At 38.7% G+C, this 24061-nt stretch overlaps 1 protein-coding gene across 4 annotated transcripts in view; it reads right to left on the reverse strand.

Annotated features, from left to right (window-relative positions):
• The window catches only part of NPNT (nephronectin), a 101940-nt gene that overhangs the window by 22408 nt on the left and 55471 nt on the right, over positions 1-24061 (reverse strand). For 2 of the 4 annotated variants that reach the window (XM_063458380.1, XM_063458381.1), the window contains 7 exons: positions 23012-23104; positions 14652-14747; positions 8330-8449; positions 7472-7591; positions 5483-5617; positions 3448-3570; positions 1499-2053 (listed from right to left, as the gene is read on the reverse strand). In XM_063458380.1, coding sequence (XP_063314450.1) covers positions 1499-2053; positions 3448-3570; positions 5483-5617; positions 7472-7591; positions 8330-8449; positions 14652-14747; positions 23012-23104 — 1242 coding nt within the window. The remainder of the gene's footprint in view (positions 1-1498; positions 2054-3447; positions 3571-5482; positions 5618-7471; positions 7592-8329; positions 8450-14651; positions 14748-23011; positions 23105-24061) is intronic. The other 2 variants (XM_063458382.1, XM_063458383.1) reach the window with 1 other exon arrangement.

The raw sequence follows: 24061 nt of genomic DNA on the forward strand, positions 1-24061 counted from the left end.
TACATGGGGGGTACTGTTTTACTCGGGAGACTTCGCTGAACACAAATATTAGTGATTCAAAACAGTAAAACATATCACAGCGATGATATTGTCAGTGAAAGTGACTTTTTTTGCATTTTTCACACACAAACAGCACTTTTACTGATGATATAATTGTTGTGATACATTTTCCAGTTTTGAAACACTAATATTTGTGTTCAGCAAAGTCTCCTGAGTAGAACAGGACCCCCCATGTACAGGTTTTATAGCGTTTTTGAAAGTTTCAGGGTCAAATATATAGGTCAAATATTTTTACATTGAAAATGGCCAGGTTGGTTACGTTGCCTTTGAGAGCATATGGTAGCCCAGGAATGAGAATTATCCCCATGATGGCATACCATTTGCAAAAGAAGACAACCCAAGGTATTGCAAATGGGGTAAGTCCAGTCGTTTTTAGTAACCACTTAGTTACAAACACTGGCCAAAATTAGCGTTCAATTTAGTTTTTTACTTTTTTCACACACAAACAAAAATGAACGCTAACTTTGGCCAGTGTTTGCGACTAAGTGGCTACTAAAAAAGTCTGGACATACCCCATATTGAATACCCTGGGTTGTCTACTTTTAAAAAAATATGTACATGTGGGGTGTTATTTAGCAATTTATGACAGATAACAGTGTTACAATGTCACTATTGATACATTTTAAAAATGTATGTTTTGAAACCGCAATATCCTACTTGTACTTATAGCCCTATAACATGCAAAAAAAAAGCAAAAAGCACGTAAACACTGGGTATTTTTGAACTCAGGACAACATTTTGAATCTATTTAGCAGTTTTTTTCATTCGCTTTTGTAGATGAGTAAAAGATTTTTCACATAAAATTAAAAAAACGTGTATTTTTTTTAATTTTTCATCATATTTTTTAATTTTTTTTAAATTAAATTAGATGAGATTATATAAATAATGGTATGTAAAGAAAGCCCCTTTTGTCCTGAAAAAAACAATATATAATTTGTATGGGAACAGTAAATGAGAGAGCGGAAAATTACAGCTAAACACAAACACCACAAAAGTGTCAAAAAGATGCCTGGTCGCAAATGTACAACATCGCAAAAAAAGTCCAGTCCTTAAGGGGTTAAATACCTCTCTTACATGCCATAATGTAAAATAAATAAGATGATTCTCACTAGAATGAGAGCCACTGAATGAGAGTTAAATAAGAAAGGCATGTCTGGTATATCCCAAGGAAACTAGCAATATCAAAACAAAACATAACACTATCTATTAATATTCTTCTTTAAAAAAACACCACACATCTTTTCCCAAAACCCAAACATCCCAGTATATCATTTTAGTAGTGTAGCATATTTAGTAATATCTGCCCCTGACTTTACCTTGCAAGGAGCAGCATGTAGCAATGAATTGCGGGTTCTTCACTTTTACTAGTGCTAGTTCACATATTTGTCATGTTTCCGGTTGTACAAACAAATAACATGGTACATGAGAGAATACTTACTAAATACATCTCCTCTAGGTTTCTCAGGTTCCCCATGAATCCTATTGTCTTCAGTTACTGCAGTGGGTAAAGTTATTTGTCTCACAGGTTTTGGAGTGGACCCAAGTATTGGCTTTGATGTTGTTGTCATCGTTGTTGTAGTAGTAGTAGTACGCAAGGTAGTGCTTATTGTTGTTTGTTTAGGTGGTATTCTTGTCACTGGTTGTGGTGGCCTTGTCACTGGTTTTGGTGGCCTTGTCACTGGTGGCCTTGTCACTGGTGGCCTTGTCACTGGTGGTGGCGGTGGTCTTGTCGGTTTGGGTACAGGCTTTGTGATCGGTGAGGGAGCAGGTTTTGTCACTGGTTTGGGCTGTGGCCTTGGTGTTGGTTTTGCTGTAACATAGATGGTTGGGGGAGGCCTCTTAGGATCTCTGCCACTGATATCAGGAATTCTGTTGCTGCTACCTTCACTACCACTCAGAGTGGAACCAGTTCCCCTAATTGTATTTCTCGTGCTGTCTTTACCTGGGAGGAAATTATGTGGTCCTAATGGATCTATCATAATTCTTGGTATTGCTGTAAGAAAAAAAAAAAAAACAACACATTTTATTTAATAATTAATGTGCCAACATTAAAGCCTGTTACATTTGTTATACCTTTATAGAACCTGTAAATATCCTGTTTGCACGTTTCAACTTTTAGTCTATACATATTTAACATCTTCATTTGAATATTTTTGTAACTTAGTACCACATTTTTCAAATAAAGATCACTGTGTCCTTTCCAGTTTGGAAGTTTATAAAATGCGTTGGGCTGCTTATAAACCAGTATTCTCAGAAGCATGTGTAAATATCATTTAAGACGTAGCTCTGCTCTCTGTAAGGCCATTACGCAGCAAACAAAAGATAAAAAACATTATGGTCTAGAAGTATGCATTGCCAGAGGAGAACGGCACAATACTATTTTTTGGCTTCTGCAAACACTACCAATGACTAACGTAGAGTGAAGAAAACACATTTTGGAGTTGTTTGTCTGCTTCCAGGTGCTTGCAAGCTTAGAGCAGGTACAACGGCAGGGGGAATGCTCAGAAGTATGAGTGGCTAGTGTCTGGGTGTCTGGGCATTCTCTCCAGAACAAAAACAATCTGAAAAAAGCCTATTTGGTTTGAACAACAGGTGCACTTTCTAAATCTATACATTAAAGTAACCTAATAAGATATGATATGATTGAGAGAAAACTAAGAAACAATACATATGTCAAGAAAACAGGACATTTTTCGTTGGGAGTCAATTTAAAAGACATGGGTCAATAATCGTACATATGCTGTAGGTCATTAAACATTCTAATTTGCATACTACAGAAATGAATCAATATTTGAAATGCAAATTAGCAACACAAGTTAGAGTTAAATGACAGTTAGAGTTAAATAAGATACATTCCATTTTGTCCCTAAATTCTTGAACACGGTCTCTTTTTAAATACTATATTGCAGATTCACATAATATAAAGTAAATGGTCAAGATAAAAATGCAAGTGTGAGAGATCCCACATTACAGAGATATGTTTTATATACCAGGGACACTCTAAACATGCTAGGTGCACTTTCACATTATCATACCAGTTACTACCTGGGTTAAACAGTTTGCAGAAGCTCACACTCTCTGTCAATTAATAAGGTTTATACCTGGTGTGTGCTTTGATAATTGAAGCACAATCTGAATTTTCCTACATGGACTTTTATGAGGATGTGATTTTTAAAAAAAATATTATTTTGCTGTTGAAAGCTGCTGTGTCTGATCTTTAAAGGTTCTCATCACTGGTCCACCCCCGTTACTTCCCCCCACCGCTATCCCATTCTTGGACTGCCTTTGGTGGAAGGTATGGAAACCAATGCAATGTGTATTTCGATTGCAGTTTAAATATCAAACAGAAATGTTATTCATATTCATATACTGTCATATGTAACTTACGTGAGCAGTCTACTCCATTGCCCCGGTAACCTTCATTGCATTTACACCTGTAAGATCCTGGAATATTGTAGCATCTTGCATAGTTGCTGCATTGATATTGCCCAGTATAGCATTCATCAATATCTGCAAAGCAGGGCATTGCAGTTAGCATTGAAATACATAGAATGAACTGTAATCTGATTTAATAATCTTCCAAAATGTCTAAAACAATGTGTAGATAGCTTGATATCAGCACAAGACTCCGTAATAAATATAGCACAATGCATTAGCAGCAGGGGTCAGGATACGACTGGTACAACAACAAAAAAAAGTGTTTTAATAAAACAATGTTTTGCCAATGAAGAAAAGTCTACACAACTTTTCCCTGCAGTGCAATCCTCCTTTGGCAATGTCAATTCCTCTCACTGCAATGAGAGGACACCCTACAGGACGGACTGAGGAGAGAACTTGGGTGGCCCGGAGAGAGGGGCTATGCCACCATTGATCATCTGTCACCAGCATGTGCTGATGAAAAAGGCAGAGTATGCACAGTACTGACAGTAGCCAGCACGGAGCTCTCATTCTGGGATGACTAACAATACTGCTGGAGGTGGAGTAACACCAACGGTGGCAATCTCAGATATCTCTGTTTGAGCAGTGTTTCAAACTAAAATGTCCATGGTGCTTGGAGTAACCCTTTAATCGAAGGTAAGGAAAGAAATGAAGGGACAGAAAAGTGCTTTATAAGCACCTAGAATGACCAGGCACAGGAACTTAAAGAATCTTTAAACACACTGCATATATGAGAACTAGCTAAAGTCAAAGTTAACAGCAAAACACACAATTGAATAACTGTACAAAATTAAGGGTAAACTAGCCTGGTCAATACCAAATACACAGAAATCTAAAACAAAATGACTTTGGACCCACATAAACTATGAATGTGGACTTTGTGGACTGCAGTTATAGCCAGTGAGTATATACTTCTACTATAACAATCATGAAACAGCAGTGTCACATATCCATTACAACATTAGCAAAAAGTAAATACACTAAACTTTTCTCCCCTCTATATAAGTAAATTTGACTTCTCTCCGGCTCTGTTAATTGAATCTAAAGTTGTTTTGGTTCTTAGATTGATCCTTTAACATTTTAACGAATTGTTAAATAAATTGCAATTAATTATTTAGCTTAACCTTTAAGCTCTATAATAAAAATACACTGATCACACCACTTAAAGTGCCTTCATTGGTGATTTAAGTATCAGAACTGGGCTATGGATGATGTTAGCACCCTGGCACATTGCAAAAATTGTTCAGGAATGGTTTGAGGAACATAAGAAAGAGTTCAAGGTGTTGCCTTGGCCTCCAAATTCCCCAGATAACACAGGACATATTCAGAGGTCTTGAGGCGTCCATGTGTCAACACGTCAGAGCTGTTTTGGAAACACAAGGGAGACCTACATGATACTAAGCAGGTGGTTTTAATATTGTGGCTGATCAGTGTAAGAGGTGGTACTTTTACACACACACTAGAACAGGAAAGAGATTTCACATATGGACATCACACATATAGCTTTGTAGTCTACGTTATGTAGGATGGACACTTTTTGTCTCATAATCATAGTTTATCTTTAATGATTAAGTCACTGTAGAGTGAACCAATTTCAATAACAGGAGAAGAGCTATCAAGTTCCAGATTGCATTAATTTACCCTTTGATTTTATAACTGTTGGAATCTAGAGACATCTTATTGAAGTTTTGTGCTCCTCAATAAGTCTTCCTAGCTGTTAAGAAACTAAAGTTGTCACTGGGATTATCGATGGGCTTTGATATTTGTGATGGATGGAATAGAAACAGATTTTAATAAAAAACTAATGTTACACAAAAATATAGAAAATAAATGTATATATATATATATATATATATGCAGTTCAATTTCATAAAAATGAAACAGTGTACAAACAGTATGTACAAAAAGGATACATAAGAGATACGCCATTTAAAGGCAATTGAATATACAATGCATGCTTCATGATAAGAGTAAGTGTACTTACCAAAGCACTGGTATTTTCCAGCTACATGTACAAGGTCATACCCAGTGTGGCACTTGCAGATGTAGCTTCCAAATGTGTTGACACATTTTCTAAATCTGGGACACAGAGCTTTTCCTGTAGCACATTCATCAACATCTAGAGAAAAGATGACATTACTGTATAGATGACAGCCATTTTTATGAGCAAATTTAAAGTGCACATTACAACCTTGTTTAGTAAAGTGGAGTAACAGTATTGCTATGCTACTTCCTGATTGGTTGTTATTATACTCTAATTTGTTGCTCAGCATTGGTGGTTTTAACGCTCACTATGCTGTGTATGGGTTGAGGGACCATTCTGCTTGATTTTTCTTCAGATCCACTGCTGGCCCCTTCTAGTGGAAGGATAGGAAAACTACAGTTTGGCTGTGGTTTAGACACCTACACATTTTATGAAACCAGAGGATAGGATGAGGGAATTGCTCCTGTATTTTAAGTTTGTTGGTACCCTCATTCTTTTATTTGTTGAATTATTTTTGCAGTACTATTTTCGTGAATTAAGCAATTTTTCAAGAATTAAATCCTCAACTATTTAGCCCACATGTTAATGCATTATGGGGAATTATTTGATTATTGCCTTTATCTATTTTTATAGAAATTCAACTTTTTCTTAACATCCGCCATTAGTAAATGAGTGAATTTCTAATGAAAAAATAACTCTCAGAAAACTGCATGACATTGTTGAATAAAATAGTTTAAATTACTACGTGGATCTCAGTGAATAATCACATTAGGGTTTGCAGATATTTTCCAGTTACAATAAGTGCCTATTTAGTATGATTTTTTTTTCTTTGTAAATCCACCTCTAGCCAAGGAAATACCAGTGAGATCAGCATATGACTTTTGCAGCTCTACAAAGTCAAATGTGTGTTTGCCCCATTACCGGGGACCAGTGCCCCAGGGTACTCCTAGCTTCATAACAACTATAGCAGGCTGTAGTGGTAACTTCATGTTTTTGCTGGTGGGAGTATTGATTCTTGGTGTTCTAATCTGACAGTAAGTACGATTTGTTGGTTGTTTTAAAGGAATATCTATTCATCCAAAGTAGGCCATGGTTTGGCTTTTTACCTTGGCAGGTGATGTCTTATGGAGTAGGTGTTTTAAAACTTCTATCAAGGCTCAACAATGAGTTCCCCTGTTATTTCCCCATGACCGGAGCATTGGTGCATACACAACATATTTGCTGTACTAGAACATCTTAGGGAAGATTATCAAGCTTTTTCCTCTACTTTAGAAGAACAGGTCACCAAGGAAATGCAATATATAATAAACTCTCACTTATACACAATGGGTAAAAAAAATAAAATAAATAAGAACAATTATATATAAAAAAAATTCATGTTTTTCTTTTAAATTTACTGAAGCTTCAGACTGGGTATTTTCATGTTAGCATTTGTACTACTAAAATACTTTAAAAGGATGATTATATCAGTTGAAAATGCACAATTATTGAGCATTCCACAACTAAAAAAAAAGTGAAAACAGCTTAGATTCCAACACATTTTCATCTTTAAACCCAAGCACTTCCCAACCTAAAATTGTAAAAAGCACAAATGAGACAGAAAGGAAGATTCTGATAACATTTTCAGATTACTGAGTGCAACATATATAAAAAGGTCCAGAGTAAAGTATATAGTGTATAGGGGATGCAAGATCTGATCTTTCAGCTACATCTCTAAATGGATCCAAAATAACTGGACAGGGTAAAACAGTATGGTGACATTAAATGACAGGGGCGCTGTGAATTCCACTTCTGTTCTCAAAGTAAGAGCCACTATAATAAGCAGCAATAAGGACGGATATCATTGCAATCTAATGTTAGCTACTGACACCCTCCCTAAGGTCACATTTGAAATATAATGGCCTTGCATAAGTACATCTCTCTCATGTTTTCGCAATGCATTTGTCCCTAATTCAGATAATATATTGTATAGGTCATTCTATGACTTACCCTCGCAGGTCCTTCCATCTTGACCCAGCTGCAAACCTGGAGATGGACAGCGACAGCGCACTTCCCCTTTCACTACATCACAGCCATACTGGCAATTTGCCATGGAGCATGTTAGCGCATCTGCCATATAAAAAATGCCAAAGAAAATAGTATTTTGTATTTTGTACAATAATGTTAGACGTCACAGACTTTAAAAGGGGTTCTGTTAATTTAGCAATCTAATAGGCCTGGAACAAACGCAGAATAAGGGATTGGGAGCATTGTGTACACTAGTTGGTATACGTTACCCACTGAGTGTACATAGAACATTTAATCTGTCGCCATTCTAAACTTAACACCGCGATCTTAACAGGCAGGTTTGATAGACTTAAACTCTGAGAAAGTGGGTGTGAGTTAGAAAGTAATCAGCATTGTTCCACTCCACTATCTCGTGTGTTGCTCAGAATTATTTTCAGCAGAAAAAAAAAAAATGCGTACCACTATTTTGAATGATAAAAAAAAAAAGATGAAGATAACTAAAAATACAGATATTAATATATATATATATATATATATATATATATATATATATAAGGCTCTAAATTGTTGATGGGTATTAATTAAGCATTGCCCACAATTCTTCAATAAAGCACTTGAAACATATTTTACTTTGACAAATTCTAAAAAAATAGATTTAGACAATATTTTCTTGTTATGTCAACATAAATGAAAAATAAAGGAGTGAACTCTAGACCAAACGAACCAATTAAGAATGAAAAGAATGCAAGTCAAAGCCAAGAATCTGAATGGACATGTGCAATCAGAATATAACAAAGCAAGGAGGTATGGGTAAAACTGGACATTAGAATGTTTACATACTTGAACATGATCCATCAGGCATAAGCATGTAGCCATTTAAACAATAGCACTTGTAGCTTCCATATGTGTTCATACAGCGGTACTTGCATGGTCGAGGTTTCAGACCGCATTCATTGAGATCTAAAATATATTGGGATTGAATAAAAAAAGAAAAGAATCAGGGAAGTGTTTTTGATTTTTTGCAGGTATGGAAAATTGCCATATGCTATTAATGAGCGAGCCTTTACATATACTTGAAACATTTCATAATTTACATCCTTAGAAGAGTGCAGATCTTTTTGTTAAATGCCAAGTTTCCAAGAATGAGCCAGAAAGTTCAGAAAATTATAATGTAAGAACATCAACCATTTATAACCAAGGTTCAAATGGGGCTGCATCGTTTCAGCTGTCCTAAGTTCACCTGCACAGTCAAGGTCACATTTAGGTTGAAGCGGAAGACATCCCAGCATAACTGAGCATCTACTGCAAGGATAGGCAAGGGAAAGGCCAAGTTGGCTTGCATTATGTCTTCTTAACGATAGCTACTCTTCAACTCACGTGTGCTAATCAGGTCAGATAGCTTGTTTGTGTTGGGCAAAGTAATGGGATTGCTGATTACAGGAGACACTGGAGCCCTGTCATAATCCTGTTTAAATATATCATTATATCACTAATCCCACTGTACCTTATATTTATGGGACTGTCCTGTGATAAATACATGCAGTCTTTTTTCAGAACATTTGATCCAAAACAAAAAAAATAAAACATGTGCTTTCTAAACACTAAATTTGGAAATGCTACAATAAAGGAAATCTGATAAAAGATATGATCTCACTTTAAAAAGATATAACAAGTGTGAAACTAGATCAGGTGTATTATCTTACTTTATTTAGACATAATCAGCGTGTTATTTATTAAATATCAAGGTTTGGAAAGGAGACATGTAGTTCTTAATAGCCAAACTGGAGATATTCTCCAAATCACCCGAGTAAGAGGTTTATTTTTTCAATCTTGATGATTTCACTCAAGTATATATCATAAAAATGTAAAATAAAATATACAGGCATGCCTTACAATGTAATGCTATTTATTTCCTAATTATGGGTTTTAGTATAGGGAGAGATAGAAGTTGGTATTTCGAATATAAACATTATAGCAGCACTGGAAGGAGAGAAACCAAAAAACCTTACCTTACTTTACCTTGCCTTACTGAAAAAATAAGAAAGGGATTTGTAGTATGTAATCTCTACACGTGTGCAAAAATTCTTTCAGGCAGTTTGTTTAAAGGGACACTATAGTCACTTGCACAACTTTAGCTTAATGAAGCTGTTTTGGTGTATGGAACATACCCCTGCAGCCTCACTTCTCAATCCTCTGCCATTTAGGAGTTAAATCCCTTTGTTTATAAACCCTTGTCACACCTCCCTGCATGTGACTTGCACAGCCTTCCATAAACACTTCCTGTATAGAGAGCCCTATTTAGGCTTTCTTTATTGCAAGTTCTGTTTAATTAAGATTTTCTTATCCCCTGCTATGTTAATAGCTTGCTAGACCCTGCAAGAGCCTCCTGTATGTGATTAAAGTTCAATTTAGAGATTGAGATACAATTATTTAAGGTAAATTACAACTGTTTGAAAGTGAAACCAGTTTTTTTTTCATGCAGGCTCGGCCAATCACAGCCAGGGGAGGTATGGCTAGTGCTGCATAAACAGAAACAAAGTGATTTAACTCCTAAATGACCGTGAATTGAGCAGTGAAATTGCAGGGGAATGATCTATACACTAAAACTGCTTTATTTAGCTAAAGTGATTTAGGTTACTATAGTGTTCCTTTAAATCAAATGCCTTGAAATCCACACCTGGGGGACTTGATAGCCCAAGATTTACCTGTGCAGTTTTTTTATTGAATAAAGCTCAACTGGTAAATCTCAGGATGATTGATTTGTTGGGGATTATAAGGAATTTCAATCGGATGTACAGTCCAAAGCTAATTTCTGCACAAGTCTAGTAATGTCCTGCTGTCACTTATGACTTAGTCATAATATGACTTACAGAGTGTATCAGTTACTCTATAGTGTCAATGAATCCGATCATAAAGGGAATCTACACAGTAAAGGAGGAGACTTTATTTAAAAGAAGAAAAACTACCACAGCAAGAGGACGTAGTCTTAAATTAAAGGTATAATATCAGGAAGTATTACTTTACTGAGAAGGGTAGTGGATGCATGGAATAGCCTTCCAGCTGAAGTGGTATAGGTTAAAGGGACGCTATAGTCACCAGAACAACTACAGCTTATTGAATTTGTTCTGGGAAGTAGAATCATTACCTCCAGGCTTTTTGCTGTAAACACTGTCTTTTCAGAGAACTGATAACTTCACTGACCACTCCTCGGATAGCTGTTAAAGATCCTTCCTGGGTCATGGCTGCCTAAAATGCATCCAAACATTCAGTATCTCCACCCTCTGCATGCAGACACTGAACTTTCCTCATAGAGATTCAATGACTCAATTAATCTCTATGAGGAGATGCTAATTGGCCAGGGCTGTGTATGAAATGTGCTGGCTCTGCCCCTGATCTGCCTCTTTGGATTGGATCAGGCTACCACTTCTGATGATGTCAGCAGGCAGTGGGCAGGTCTAAAGGAAACAGGAACAAAGCCAGCAGCTCCAGACTTGAATTCAAGTAAGATTTTACTATATTTAGGGAGGCATGAGGGGGCCTAGATGGTGGTTTTAACCCTATAGGGTCAGGAATACATGTTTGTGTTCCTGACCCTATAGTGCTCTTTTAATACAGTGAAGGAGTTTAAGCATGCATGGGATAGGTGTAAGGCTATCCTAGACTTTAGATAAGTCCAGGGACTAATGAAAGTATTTAGAAAACTGGGCAGACTAGATGGGCCGAATGGTTCTAATCTGCCGTTACATTCTATGTTTCTATGATAGTAATCCAATGAATGACATATCTTAATACATATACATTCAGTGTACAGTCTATGTTTGGAAGTAGTCTCTTAATATAACAAAATATATATTTATTTAGCTACATCAATTGTTGGCGTCTTGGTATATAAAACCATTCATTTGCATCTCTGGATTAAGCACAGATTATGTGACTTGTTCTCTGTTTAGCCACATATAAAATATCAAATATACAGAAAGGTCAGATGATTTGGGTGGGAGTGGGGAGGTCAGCTTAGTCATAGAACGTTTCTCTCGTGTCTTAAATTGAGGCAGGAAAATTCAAGTGTATCAGTCATTTTTGGGCTATTGCAGAATATATTTAAAACTCTAAACTCTAGCAGCCATTAGCATGATTGGTTTTATTTCTGAATGATGCTCATTGTTCATAGTCCAGTGCCAGTTCTCCAGATTTTAAGCTGAAATTACATTAAAAGACCATCACTATATTTAAAATCCCTCAATGGACTTTTTAGCTGTAAAGGGATCTTTCCACCCTAGCAACTTGACGGCAATATACAAGATTCTACTTTGCAACAAGAAATGGCAGCTCGTTATCTGAATTTCTAGAGGACTAAAATGGGGTGGCCATGAAATTAGCAATGATCTGCAATACCTTTACAAATCCTTAAAAACCAAGAACCAATGAGTTGTTAGCAAAGCTCATTTCCCTTTTCCATCTATTGGGGCATATACTTACTAGTCACAACAGAAACAACAATAATGAAAATAATCTCCATGTGAAAAAAGTCTCAATTATAAAGGTTTCATCTATTTTTTTTACCTCCAAATATCAATATAGTGAATATAATTTCTGTCTTATAAAAAGAATGCACACAGTAAATACCACTTGCACAAAATAGCGTGCTTAAAGACAGTTTCACTGTGTATTTTTAACGTGTGGTCAGCTAACAAGCTAAAATAAATTAACAGATGAATACATTGAGGCAGTTATTACATTAACTAACACTATTTAAATTTATAGATTAATACTAATTATACACACAAAAATATTAGTAATTATTTGTTCTTGACCATATCTATATTCTTTGTACTTAATGTATTAATACATTTCCTAATAACTGGCGTAGGATTATTCTATACTGTGTGTCCCTATAATTTACAAAAACGATAATAGGAGCCGCACTCAATCCCAGCAGCCACCCGGAGCTCTGGAGCAGGACCAGCAATCCCACAACGATAAGGCAACACAAGAAATTCTCCAGGCACTCAAGGTGTTCAAGACGTAGGCAGTTTTAATGGAACAAAGGGAGCAGCAACGTTTCGACTTCCTATGAAGGTCGAAACGTTGCTGCTCATTTTGTTCTATTATAACGGCCTGCGCCTTGAGTACCCGGAGAATTTCTTGTGTTGCCTATAATTTACAGACTCTTTCACCATTAAAGAGTTGTTACATTAGTTTTCAGAAACCGGTACATTCCTATGAGTAGAAGGTTGAGGGTGAAATGTTAGTTATCCGTTTATTGCTACTGCAGCCTGGGCTGCCACAATGGCCGTCTTCAGAAGCCTCTGTGTCTCCTGTCCTATGTCTAGGGACACTAAAAACTATGCAAAATTATTTAATATATACTCTTAAGTGGTTGTCTTTAGACTAGGGGTGGGTAATCTGGTAGATCTCCAGATGTTTTAGAACTGCAAATTCCATATGTTTTGTCATTCTAAAGGCTGGCAAACTTTATGGCAGCTGTAGGTCTAAAACATCTGTAAATCTACCTTTTGCCCAACACGGCTTTACCCCATTGGATAGGGGCAGTCTCATCACTAGTCAGATGGTATTGCCAGAATTTCAAACTATAACAATTTCAAAGGTCTTGAATGATGGAAATACTTTCTTATTTAAGAATAATGGCTGTTCTAAACTAGTAGTACCATGAATGCTGGAAATGGACCAATAGGTAAATCTTGGTAAGGGGAGTAAAAAGGCCTGTGATCTATAAAACAATATTATTCTATAGAGTAAAATGTAGCACTCAGAGTGAAAGGCTGGATTTTACATCCTAATATTAAGTCAATAACTGAACTGGTGTGTTGTGGGAATCAGTGATGTTCATGAATTTTCTAGCATTTGTATCATTGTCATGGTCAGTAACAATGGTTCCCTCAAACACATGATCATCTCGTGGTTAGTACATTGATGCATCCACAGAATATCTTGGCATTGTGTTGATATACTTGTCGGTTTTAAACTTGTAATTTTTCTAACATTCTTGGATTGACTATTGCACAAACAAGTAAATATGGAACTGCCTACTAGCACATGAGAACAATTCTGATACATTTAACACCACCTTGCGGCCCCTGGTAATAAAAAAAAAATAAAAAAAATATTGATAGGAGTTTACATCCCAGGGCAGGATTCATTTTAATATCTGGGTCAATCAAGAATTACAGGTATTAGGAAATGCCTATTATATAGTGTTGAATTGTTTTATGTTTAATTTTTTTTCATTTTAAAGTTCAACATGCCTTTGATTGAACATGTTTTTGTACTATCAGAAAATAGTTACAGAAAACCAGCCAGGAACATTGTGATTTAAGTGAAAGAAGATTTAAAAGCATAGCTACACAGATTAATGAATTTATTTCACATTGTTCTTTAAATAAACAACATCGAGGCATAGCAGACAATAAGAAAGAACAGGCTGAAGGGACAACTGTGTAAATTTATCTTACATACTCAGTTGATTTACATAAAAGTATTAAATATATAAATCAAGAAAAATCACAAACTCTCAAAAGATAAATGTAACATAATTTACATAATTTCAATAAGCCTTAAAATGTAATGTAAAAATGGCAAGTTTATTAACTTGTCGGGTATTAACAAAGAGATTGCAATATTTTAGGCATAGTAGCTAAGACGACAACATTCTCCAATATATCTACCATTTTTAACTTGGCTATTTTGCCCAAGAGTTTGCAACTCAAACGTTAGTTCACGGTTTAGTGACTTAAAGCTCGTTCTGGGTGTCACAGTTATAGCATAAACCACTGCATTAAGTAGTATGTCTATTTCCATTACCAGTGTCCACTCCACTCCATCAAACCAAATTCATTCAGTGTATGAAGTTGTAAGAAAATAAGTTGCCCCTTATCTTGGAAAGTAGAAGATAATGAATGAGTGCTCTTAAGTAAAGCAGGAAGTACGTGACAGTCTCAAGACCAGAAGAAAGACAGTCTACAGAAAGTGTCTGCCAATGCATGTTCGCTTTGCATGCTCCAGAAAAGGTCTGGATCCCACATTACAGCCATCATGTCTTCCCTGTAAAGTGCATCACATTGCAGGATGTCTGCTGCACATTCATCTAGAGCCATGCACTGGTATGGAGAGCATTGGCTTAGGAGACAATAGATATTCTCACCACCCGATGGAAACCCTGTCACTGGATGATCCACAGGGTAGTATTCAGGAGGCACATCAGGGGACCACTCCGGCTCAGGAGTCAGAAGGCGCTCATCTTTGCGTGGGGGAAGAAAATATGGTCAACATAGCTTTCCAATAGATTGCGGAGTTTGTCATAGGAAACCAGTGTGGAAGGGTCAATGGATGTTACATTGCTCGTAACATGTTGTAGAGCTAACGACATTTGGAAAGTAAAAGTACTGCTTCCTGTAATCACAGCCAGCCAGCCCTCATAATATACTGCAATATCCCCACATACACAAACTGTAATATTTAATTTCTTATTGATTGTCAATTGACCTTAGTAAAATATTTGTTTACCCAATACAAGTTTCGCCTTACAAATAAGCACATATTTGTTTAAAAAAAAAAAAAAAGCGTCTGTATCAATATCCTATAACTTATCTACACTCATATTGGTTTTAAAGCTTTATGATGTCTATATGGGAGTCACTTGTAAACTTACATTTGAAGAAAGAAATACACAATTGTGGGTTGTGAGTCATATGTATGAGCACTGGTTATTGGTTAATTGTTCTTTGTATATATTTCTCACAATTTAAGATGTATGGCAAATATCCTACCACAAAGTAGAAGTGTAGCTAAAAGAGCACAAGTCGAGTTCTATTAGAAAAAGTCAGTTGTGGAACAAAAAGGACAATAATATTTCAGCATGTTAATTCACAGTTTAAATCAGTCTGGCACAATCGCAATATTTTTTGGCCCTACTGAACATAAAGAGAGTTATAGGAACACTTCAAGCACCACAACCACTAAAGTGGTAATGTGATCACCTGGGGTTAGCTGGGCACTGGTAACCTCCTCTATAAGAGCTGAATGCTCTCTGCAACAAGGTAAGAAGTGAAACTGAGAGTAAGACGTTTGAATACTTATACTGGTGGATGCCAGGGCAATTAAAGGGTAACTCCTAGCAAAATCAGTGCCTTGCTGGCATGGTGATCGCTCACCCACTGAAGCCAAGTTCTTTATGCAGTCTGATCCTCCAACAGTGACATTTCTCTTCCTCACTGTAGGGAAGACATGGGTGGCAAAGGGGTCAGTGCTGCCATTACTCATCTATCACCAGCATACTGTGTGTGCTGACAACAGATTCCTAATAAGCACAGAATTCACATTAGCCAGCCGCGAATTCTCATTTCAGGCTGGCTAATGGCACTGCCAGAGTTGTGTGTACCAAGATTGATACACTTTAAGCAACATTAGCTCTTATGTAGGCTCAATAGCATTGGGCCACTAGCTGATTACATATTTGTGGATTGCATTTTGGGATACAGATAAAGGAGTTGTACTAATAATCATTACAGGCATGTGAAGCTGAGACCACTTAAGAAAACTGCTATTCAGAGTCAAAGAAAGTCCCTTCAATAGGCATAAGCTACCTGCAGAAATTTTGAAAGCAGAACCATAGTGGATCAGTCATACTCGAGATGCCACAGCTCATTAAAATCTTTGCTCTTACTGATCTAGTTAAATTCGTGCCATGCCAGTTAGAGGTGTATGAGGTCTAAGAAAGGAATCTGTGCAAAGAAGCAGTTTGGCTATGGCTTCCAAAGTGAGAGAGTGAGTGAGTGAGTGTGTGTGTGTGTGTGTGTGTGTAATGGATGAATTGTATGTTTCTCTGTGTCTAAGGGAAGCATGTTGTGTTTCTGTGTATGTATAGGGAAGCATTGTGTGTTTAGTGTGAAAGTGAGAGTTTGTGGGGTAGGATAGGGTCCTACCAGCCCCTTTGTGCTTCTCTTCACCCCCTTCCCCAGCCTCTCTCCCCTCTTGTCTCTCACTAGTCTCCCCTACTGTCCCTTAGTGCTCTCCCCTGCCCCACTGTCCCTTAGTGATCTCCCCTGCCCCACTGTCCCTTAGTGATCTCCCCACCCCCTTTCCCATAGTGCTCTCCCTTCCCGTCCTTTAGAGCACTCCCATCCTTTCTCCTAGGGCTCTCCCCCCCCCCCGTCCATTGGTGCTCCTCCCCATCCCTTAGTGCTCTCTTCTACCACCCCTTAGAGCTCTCCCTGCCCCCTGTCCTTTAGAGCTCTCCCCTGCGTCCCATAGAGCACTCCCCTGCCCCTTAGTAGTCTCTCCTTTCCCCCACCCCATTAGTGGTCTCTCCTCTCTCCCCCCTCAGTGGTCTCTACTCTCCTCTGCCCCACCCCCTTAGTGGTCTCTGCTCTACTGTGCCCCCCCAGTGGTCTCTGCTCCCCCCTTTTTCATTAGTTGTCTCTCCTCTCCCCTCGTCATCCCCTAGTGGTCTATCCTCCCTCCCACCCTTAGTGGTCTCTCCTTTCCCCTCACCCCTAGTGCTCTTCTCACCCCCTCACCCCTAGTGGTCTCTCCTCCATCCCCCCACCCCTAATGGTCTGTCCTCCATCCCCCCACCCCTAATGGTCTCTCCTCCATCCCCCCACCCCTAATGGTCTCTCCTCCATCCCCCCACCCCTATTGGTCTCTCCTCCATCCCCCCACCCCTAATGGTCTCTCCTCCACCCTCCCCAAGTGGTCTCTCCTTTCCCCCCACCCTTAATGGTCTCTCCTCCACCCCCCATCCCTAGTGGTCTCTCCTCCACCCCCCATCCCTAGTGGTCTCACCTTCACCCCCCCCCCCCCTCCCCTCCCAGAGTTTCGGTCAGATCCGCGGTACAGGAGAATCTGTTTCCTGTACCTGGCCAGACTTACAGGAAGTGCTATGCCCTCTTTTCTTGCATGCCCGGGCCAGTGTGCTCTCATGGACGAGCCGGCCCGGGCAGTGCGGCAGCCGCCTGAGGCTCTCTATAAAGCGCTCAGGTAGCTGCAGCATTTGAGGGGCCAGCGCTCCTGGCGGCACCCCTGCCTAAGTCGCCTATAGAATATGCCGGCTCTGGACCCTCTCATACGTCTAACCCCCACTACCCCACCCCCCATACATCTATTCTCCCCATCACATGCAGACAGATACACATGCAGACACATACAGACACAGACAGACAAACACATATACAAACACACACATACGAACACACATACAGACACAGTCAGACATATACACACGCAAATACACATACAGAGAAACATTTATACAGACACACATACACAAACACACACACATACATACATACATACAAACAAACACACACATATACAAAATGTTTTAGTCACCCTCCTGTTTCCTTCCTTTTAGGTGCAGGAGGGTGACTTTCCCTTGGGTCAAGTGGTGGCTCAGCCTGATGGGAGTCAGAGTTCCCACTCTTTTTCCTGTGCAGCTCCCGGTGTAAGCTGGGAGGAGTGACCGAGGCAGTCACTTCCTCCCAACTATGATGTCATCTTAGGGGGCCCGGTCACGCTGTTAAAGTGCCACAGCGCTGACTGGGCTCCCAGGAAATTAATTTCCATCGGGTGGCCCTTTGAGCATGAGCCACCCGATGGACCCCTTAATGTGCGGCCCAGGCGGTTCTACCGTGCAGCCGGGACAGCAAAATATATCACGGCGGGCACTGTGGTCGCATGGGTCTGCAGGGCAGCTGGACCCCCGGGAGTGGCCGGCCAGGTCGCAGCTACGACCCCTGTGACCCTGGTAGTTTAGCCACTGGTCCAAGCACTCCCACTAATTTAAGTAGTCAAACCATGTTAGAACAGTTTGATAACTTACCTCAAGTAAGCCCAGTGTTGCCCCAGGTTTCCTCTTATCTACCAGGAGAACCGTCTTTCATGAACTAAGCCATACAGTGCTGGGCCACTAAACCGATATCATCTGTGTGTCCTCAAACACTTTCAGAGCATGTTGCATTTATTACTACTGCCTAGATGTAATCTATAAACCTGACTACCCGTGGCAACTTCTAAGCATAGACCATATGGACAATTATTTTTATTAACTGTTCGTCACTTTTCTGACTTTTTGGGAAATTGAGCTGTGTTTGACGTCTGCTGACAATCCAAACAAGTGTTGCAAGGAGTAGTCACCATATTATCACAAGCCAGGCAGAGTGGTTTCAGGTAATGGACCTCAGTTTCCATATGAACAATTCATGCAGTTTTTGTGAGTTTGCGCCTATTACACCAAGGCTCCCGCAAGTCAATCGCCAGGTTAAATATACAGCCCAGATACTGAAGGATCTGTGCAAGAAGGCTAAACTTGACAGCATAAAGCCATAGAAATTAATCCCACACTAGATGAATACACCAACTGAAGGCATGGAGTAGTCTTGACAAGATATTGATGTCAAGGAGATGGTGTTTTACTTTACAGAGGATACTTGAACCCTGTTTAGAAACATGTGTACTGGAGAGGGCTCGGAGAAAAAGATCCACAAATTAATTTACCATGTGCTTTTCAATGTACTGCTCAAACTATGTAAAGTAAGGTCTGTATGCGGCTTGGTAACTATGTATGGAGGGTTGCACCCAGTCTATTTGGATGTTGATGGCAGTTTTCAACAATGCAATAGTAATTGAACTGCCAGTAGAAAAACGAACAGTGAAAGGCCATAGACATCCTGCATTAAGCACATCTGTGGAGCTCAGTGGCCCAAGACCTGCTATGCCAACCTAGGAAGTATCAATCACACAGCTAACTCATAAACAGACGAAGATGTCAGAATTATGACCTGCATCAAGCTAATGTCCCAACTTGCCCATCATGTTTCCAGCCAGTGCACATGAATGTAGCACTATATTGACACCAGTAGGACAGCTCTCTGTACACACAATCTCTTGCAGTGAACAATATTCAAGAAAAACCAAAGAAAAAGTTACCTGCGCTCTCTCCTAAATCCCTATGTATATTTAAACAAATGGAGGTCATTTAGTTAATCCAATGGCCATTGGAGGGAATGCCCGCCTGCCAACATCAAGGCAGACCCCCTTAGGTGGATCCTACACTGACTATTCACCTTGCTTCCTTGAGCTTCTGGCAAAGATATCTCTAATGAGACAGAGAGGGGTATTTTTTATATACACCGCTATATACTTATTATTAACCCTTAATAGGGAACACATGGGATGGGCAGCATTGTAACCTAGCTGTGTGATACAAAAAGTGAATACAAATACAAAATAAACACAAAAAAACAACATTGGGGCTGATGTGTACTGTGGTCGTTGCTGCCGCCCAGGAGTGATGGGAGTGAGCGCAGGACTTGTTTTTTTGTATTAATATTCAAGAAAATCAGACATGGCTAGTCATGATTAGGTTTTCCAACATGCTGTATTTCAGATTGAGTAAGGTTTTAAAGGGTCATTTCTAGTTTAATTGCTTACTGATAAAAATGCTGAGATGCTGTGTAAAGTATTGTCACTGTGTCTACTTCTTATTTGTGACACTGGCTTCTACTTCCTGGTTTACCTTTACAAAATAAACAGTGTCAGCTGTCAAACTGGAACGGAGTCAGCTATCAAAATGAATACCAGTGAAACAACCAGTTCCATCTACTATGGGTGCCAATAAACACTCCAACTGATGCTTGAAATAAATAAACTGCTGAAATCTTCAACTAAAACACATTTCTAGGGCCAAATATCCTGAAATGTTGCAGGTTGTTTTTGACATTTTATTATTTTTTTAAAAGAACAATAAATAGACAGGATTACAAACATGATGCTATAGTGGCCTGCAGTTGTTTAGGTGCCTGGCCCACCCTCAGAGTGCATGGATAAAGATACTTACCTTTTCTCCATTGCACTTACCTCTCTCTGTAACCCCCCCATTAATCTCTATGAGGCTAGAGCTCATGCGCGGCAAATTGCCACACTTTGCAAATCAAATGAAGCTCTATGAGCAGCATTTGATTGAGCAAAGAGTTTGACTTAGTTGTCAACGCAGAATCGCCTCTAGTGGCTGTCAGGAAAACAGCAACTAGAGGTGTGTTCTACAAAACTGCAATGGTTTATATTGCAGGGCTACAACTACAGTGACAGTGCACCCAGAACATTTCAATGACATCAAGTGGTCTTGCTGCCCTTAGTGGCCCTTTACGTTTGGGTCCATGATTACAGGGGATTATTGTAAAGATAGAGTACAGATGCGCACCTGGCATATCTCCCATTCTCCACATGTCACACGCCATTTGCCATATACCATTTCTTATGCCCTGGAGCACGAATAGACACAGTCATTTTTTAAGTATAATAAAAACATGCATGTAAAAAAGTGGGACCTCACATGTGGAAACTGCACTGATGTCAAATAATACCAGCAGTAAGTTGCTGCATATACACATGTTCTGGTAAAGAATTCTAAAATGAATGATCCCCATAGAAGAAATATTTGTAAACATTCATTTTTTCCCCGGCTTTAAACCAATGGTGAGAATAGGAAGGTAAATACAATAGATATTAAAAAAAACTGTCCCAGTGCTCTGTCTCTCTTGGCTTATTTGCCTCTGCCACAGACACCCATGCATTATAGTCACGCTTAGTTTCACCCTTGCCTTTGGTTTCCTCCTGTTCATTAATATAAATAAATAGAATTGCTATAGAATAATTATAGGCATGGTAGTGTCATTTGTCAAACCCAACTTTCAAGCTTTGCCAGAAAATTGTATACATTATAGGTTCATAGGCATTCTCTATATGGAATCATACAGTGGAAGGAATGCAGGGAGTACAGAATCTGTCTGCATTCACCATGTTAGTTTTAAACACTCATTTCAGTCCAACACATTATAACATTCATTTGCCAACACATTAAAAAAAACAAAAACCTTTTACTCGCAAGCTGGTATAGAAAACATTGAAAGCACAGAGAGACCAGTAGATTATCCTATCTCAAAAGGAAATGTACCTGGATAATAAGTGCTGTCATGAGATAGCCAGTCAGGGCTGGTTCAAATGACTTGCATTTTACCATCAACAATATAACAAAGTACTTTTTATGACAATAATGGTTATTACTTGCAGTACGTGTTAATAACACATTTAAGTTTATGTGCCAAATATTAGAACAAAGCAATTTAAAGGTTCTATTATATTATAATGGCTAAGATAAGAAAGATTTAAATATATTGCTCATTGGTCTAGCAAAGAATATAGTCAGAGACATTATTCAAAAAGGGGGACTAGAACATTACTGACATTTTGTTATTATTGAGCAGTAACACTAAAATGATGCCAAATAGAGTACTATAAGCATTCTATGTAAATACAGAGATGGTGTAAGAACCGAGTGAGCAAATCTCACTTTTAAAAATTAGTCTTATGCTTTTAATAATGATTACGTTTTAATAAAGATGAGACAATAGAATTTATATTTATTGTATCCTGTGTATTTTTGATTAAATGGGCCAGTCTAAATATGGAATTTAAAGAGAGCACTAATAGTTATAGTAAAAAGAGAGCAGCAATATGTCAGACAAATAATTAAAACCTTTATCTTAATATCCTTTAACCCCTTAAGGACACATGACATGTGTGACATGTCATGATTCCCTTTTATTCCAGAAGTTTGGTCCTTAAGGGGTTAAAGTCCAACGATCAACGTGTCAGTATTAATATTTGAACTTTGCATCACTGCAAGCAATGTGGCACTGGGTGTACTTTGGTCCCAGTCTCCCTTCACAAAGTGACTTATAATGAAAAGTGAAAAGTCACTGATGGTCCCCTGGATCAGTAACTTCAAAAGAGGTATTTTCAGAGTCTTTAAAATTGTAAATGTCAAGTGTATGCTTAGGACATCTCCCCCCTTGTTTCTCCAGCTTTACAAAAACAAGCCATGCACATGCGCAGCCACTGGCTCTGTAGTTTGTAGGACACAGCCCAGTTCAGAAAAATTCGAACCAGGCTGTATATTAATGGATAGCAACCTAGATATTGCTGGTATCAGCGTACTGAGCAAAAAATCATCATATGTGATGAGCAGAAGTGCAGCTGGGGGCTGAATTACATATCCCATGAACACCTGCTTTACGAGATAAGAAAAATCCCATAGACCAGAATGAGAAGCACTTACTAGTGAAGCCTCTTCACGATGTGCAAGGGATCTGTCTACAACGGTCTGTACACGTGGTGCTATTTTTGGAAAGGTGAACATTTTTCGCTTTCCTTAATAAAAAGTAACTTTATGTTCCAGTACTCATCGGTCACCTTTCTCGGATATTCTGAGCAAACCTCAATAATGGAACAAACTCTTACCAACCAAACTATGACTTGTCTACAGCTGGAGAAACACTTGAATGTTTTATACACAGTTTAATAAAATCTGATATTGACTGTAAATACGGGGCTTGCTTCCTGTCTATTGGGTTCCTTCAAATGAAAAAAAATAAAAGAAAAAGATGCCCCAACTCATGTCATGTGCTATCATAAACAAAACAAAATATCAATGAGATTTCATACCTTGGTTGCAGGTTTTCCCAGTGAATCCTGCATGGCATTTACATTTATTCGGGCCTACACAATCTCCATGTTTACATGCCGGCTGACACAGGGCTAGAAGAGAAAAGAGAGCAAACGTATCATGTTAATATACTTATCAAGTTATTAAGAAAACCATTTAAAAGGAACCAATCACAAATAGAACAATATAATTTTGCATATATAAATATATGTTTAGCAATCAGTCTGTGTAAATAAGACACATGATTCACATTCCAAATTATTTTTTTCTTGCATAGAATTTCTCAGAACAGCCAGGGCCCTGTCTACTCCCCCACTCACACCCCTAAAATCAAAGTTCTCCTCTTTGTCCATTTAAAATGTTGGGATGTATGCCACATGTTCACAATACTGTAAGTGCCTGATTTAGCATTGCTTAGTACCGGTAATTTTTTTTTTGTGTGTCATGCAGATAAGTACATCAATGCCTGTAGTGCCTCAACAGCATTAACAGGCACAGTCGTATTCAACATACTAAAACATTGGTGTGGCATTAGTGAACTTGGCACATTTTTGTAATATAGTGATTCAAGGTGCAGCATAACGTTAGAGACAACATTAAACCTGGTACGCTCCATTAAAATAAAAAGATAAACCTGTGTACATGAAAAAGGAGAAGCGGAACCATGTTGAAGTAGCCTAGCGTTATCGATTTCTTGTGCTCTAATAGAGAGTGTATGCAGGCTGCATGGAAGTTTGGACAGTTAGAGTGAGAAGCCTCTCTATGTGTAGGACATGTTGTGAAATAATAAAATAAAACATAACATTCTGGGATGATGAAGCGAGTAATGGCGTTAGGGTTGGGGGTGAGATGGTCACTGGTCTATGTGGGTCAGTGCTCATATTTCTGGGCTGGGATGTGATGGTAAGTTCTTGGGGGTGGGGAGGGCACATGGACTGTTTGTCGGCCCCTGCTGCCTTAGAGGGTTCGGGCATATGTGATCCCTTTGAGGCGGAATGCAGTGAGTAGCTGTAGTATAGGGATGTATGGTATTGTCTCCTTGCAGGGTC

The sequence above is a fragment of the Pelobates fuscus genome, chromosome 6 (genome assembly GCF_036172605.1).
Source record: "Pelobates fuscus isolate aPelFus1 chromosome 6, aPelFus1.pri, whole genome shotgun sequence".
In the NCBI taxonomy this organism is placed as follows: Eukaryota; Metazoa; Chordata; class Amphibia; order Anura; family Pelobatidae; genus Pelobates; species Pelobates fuscus.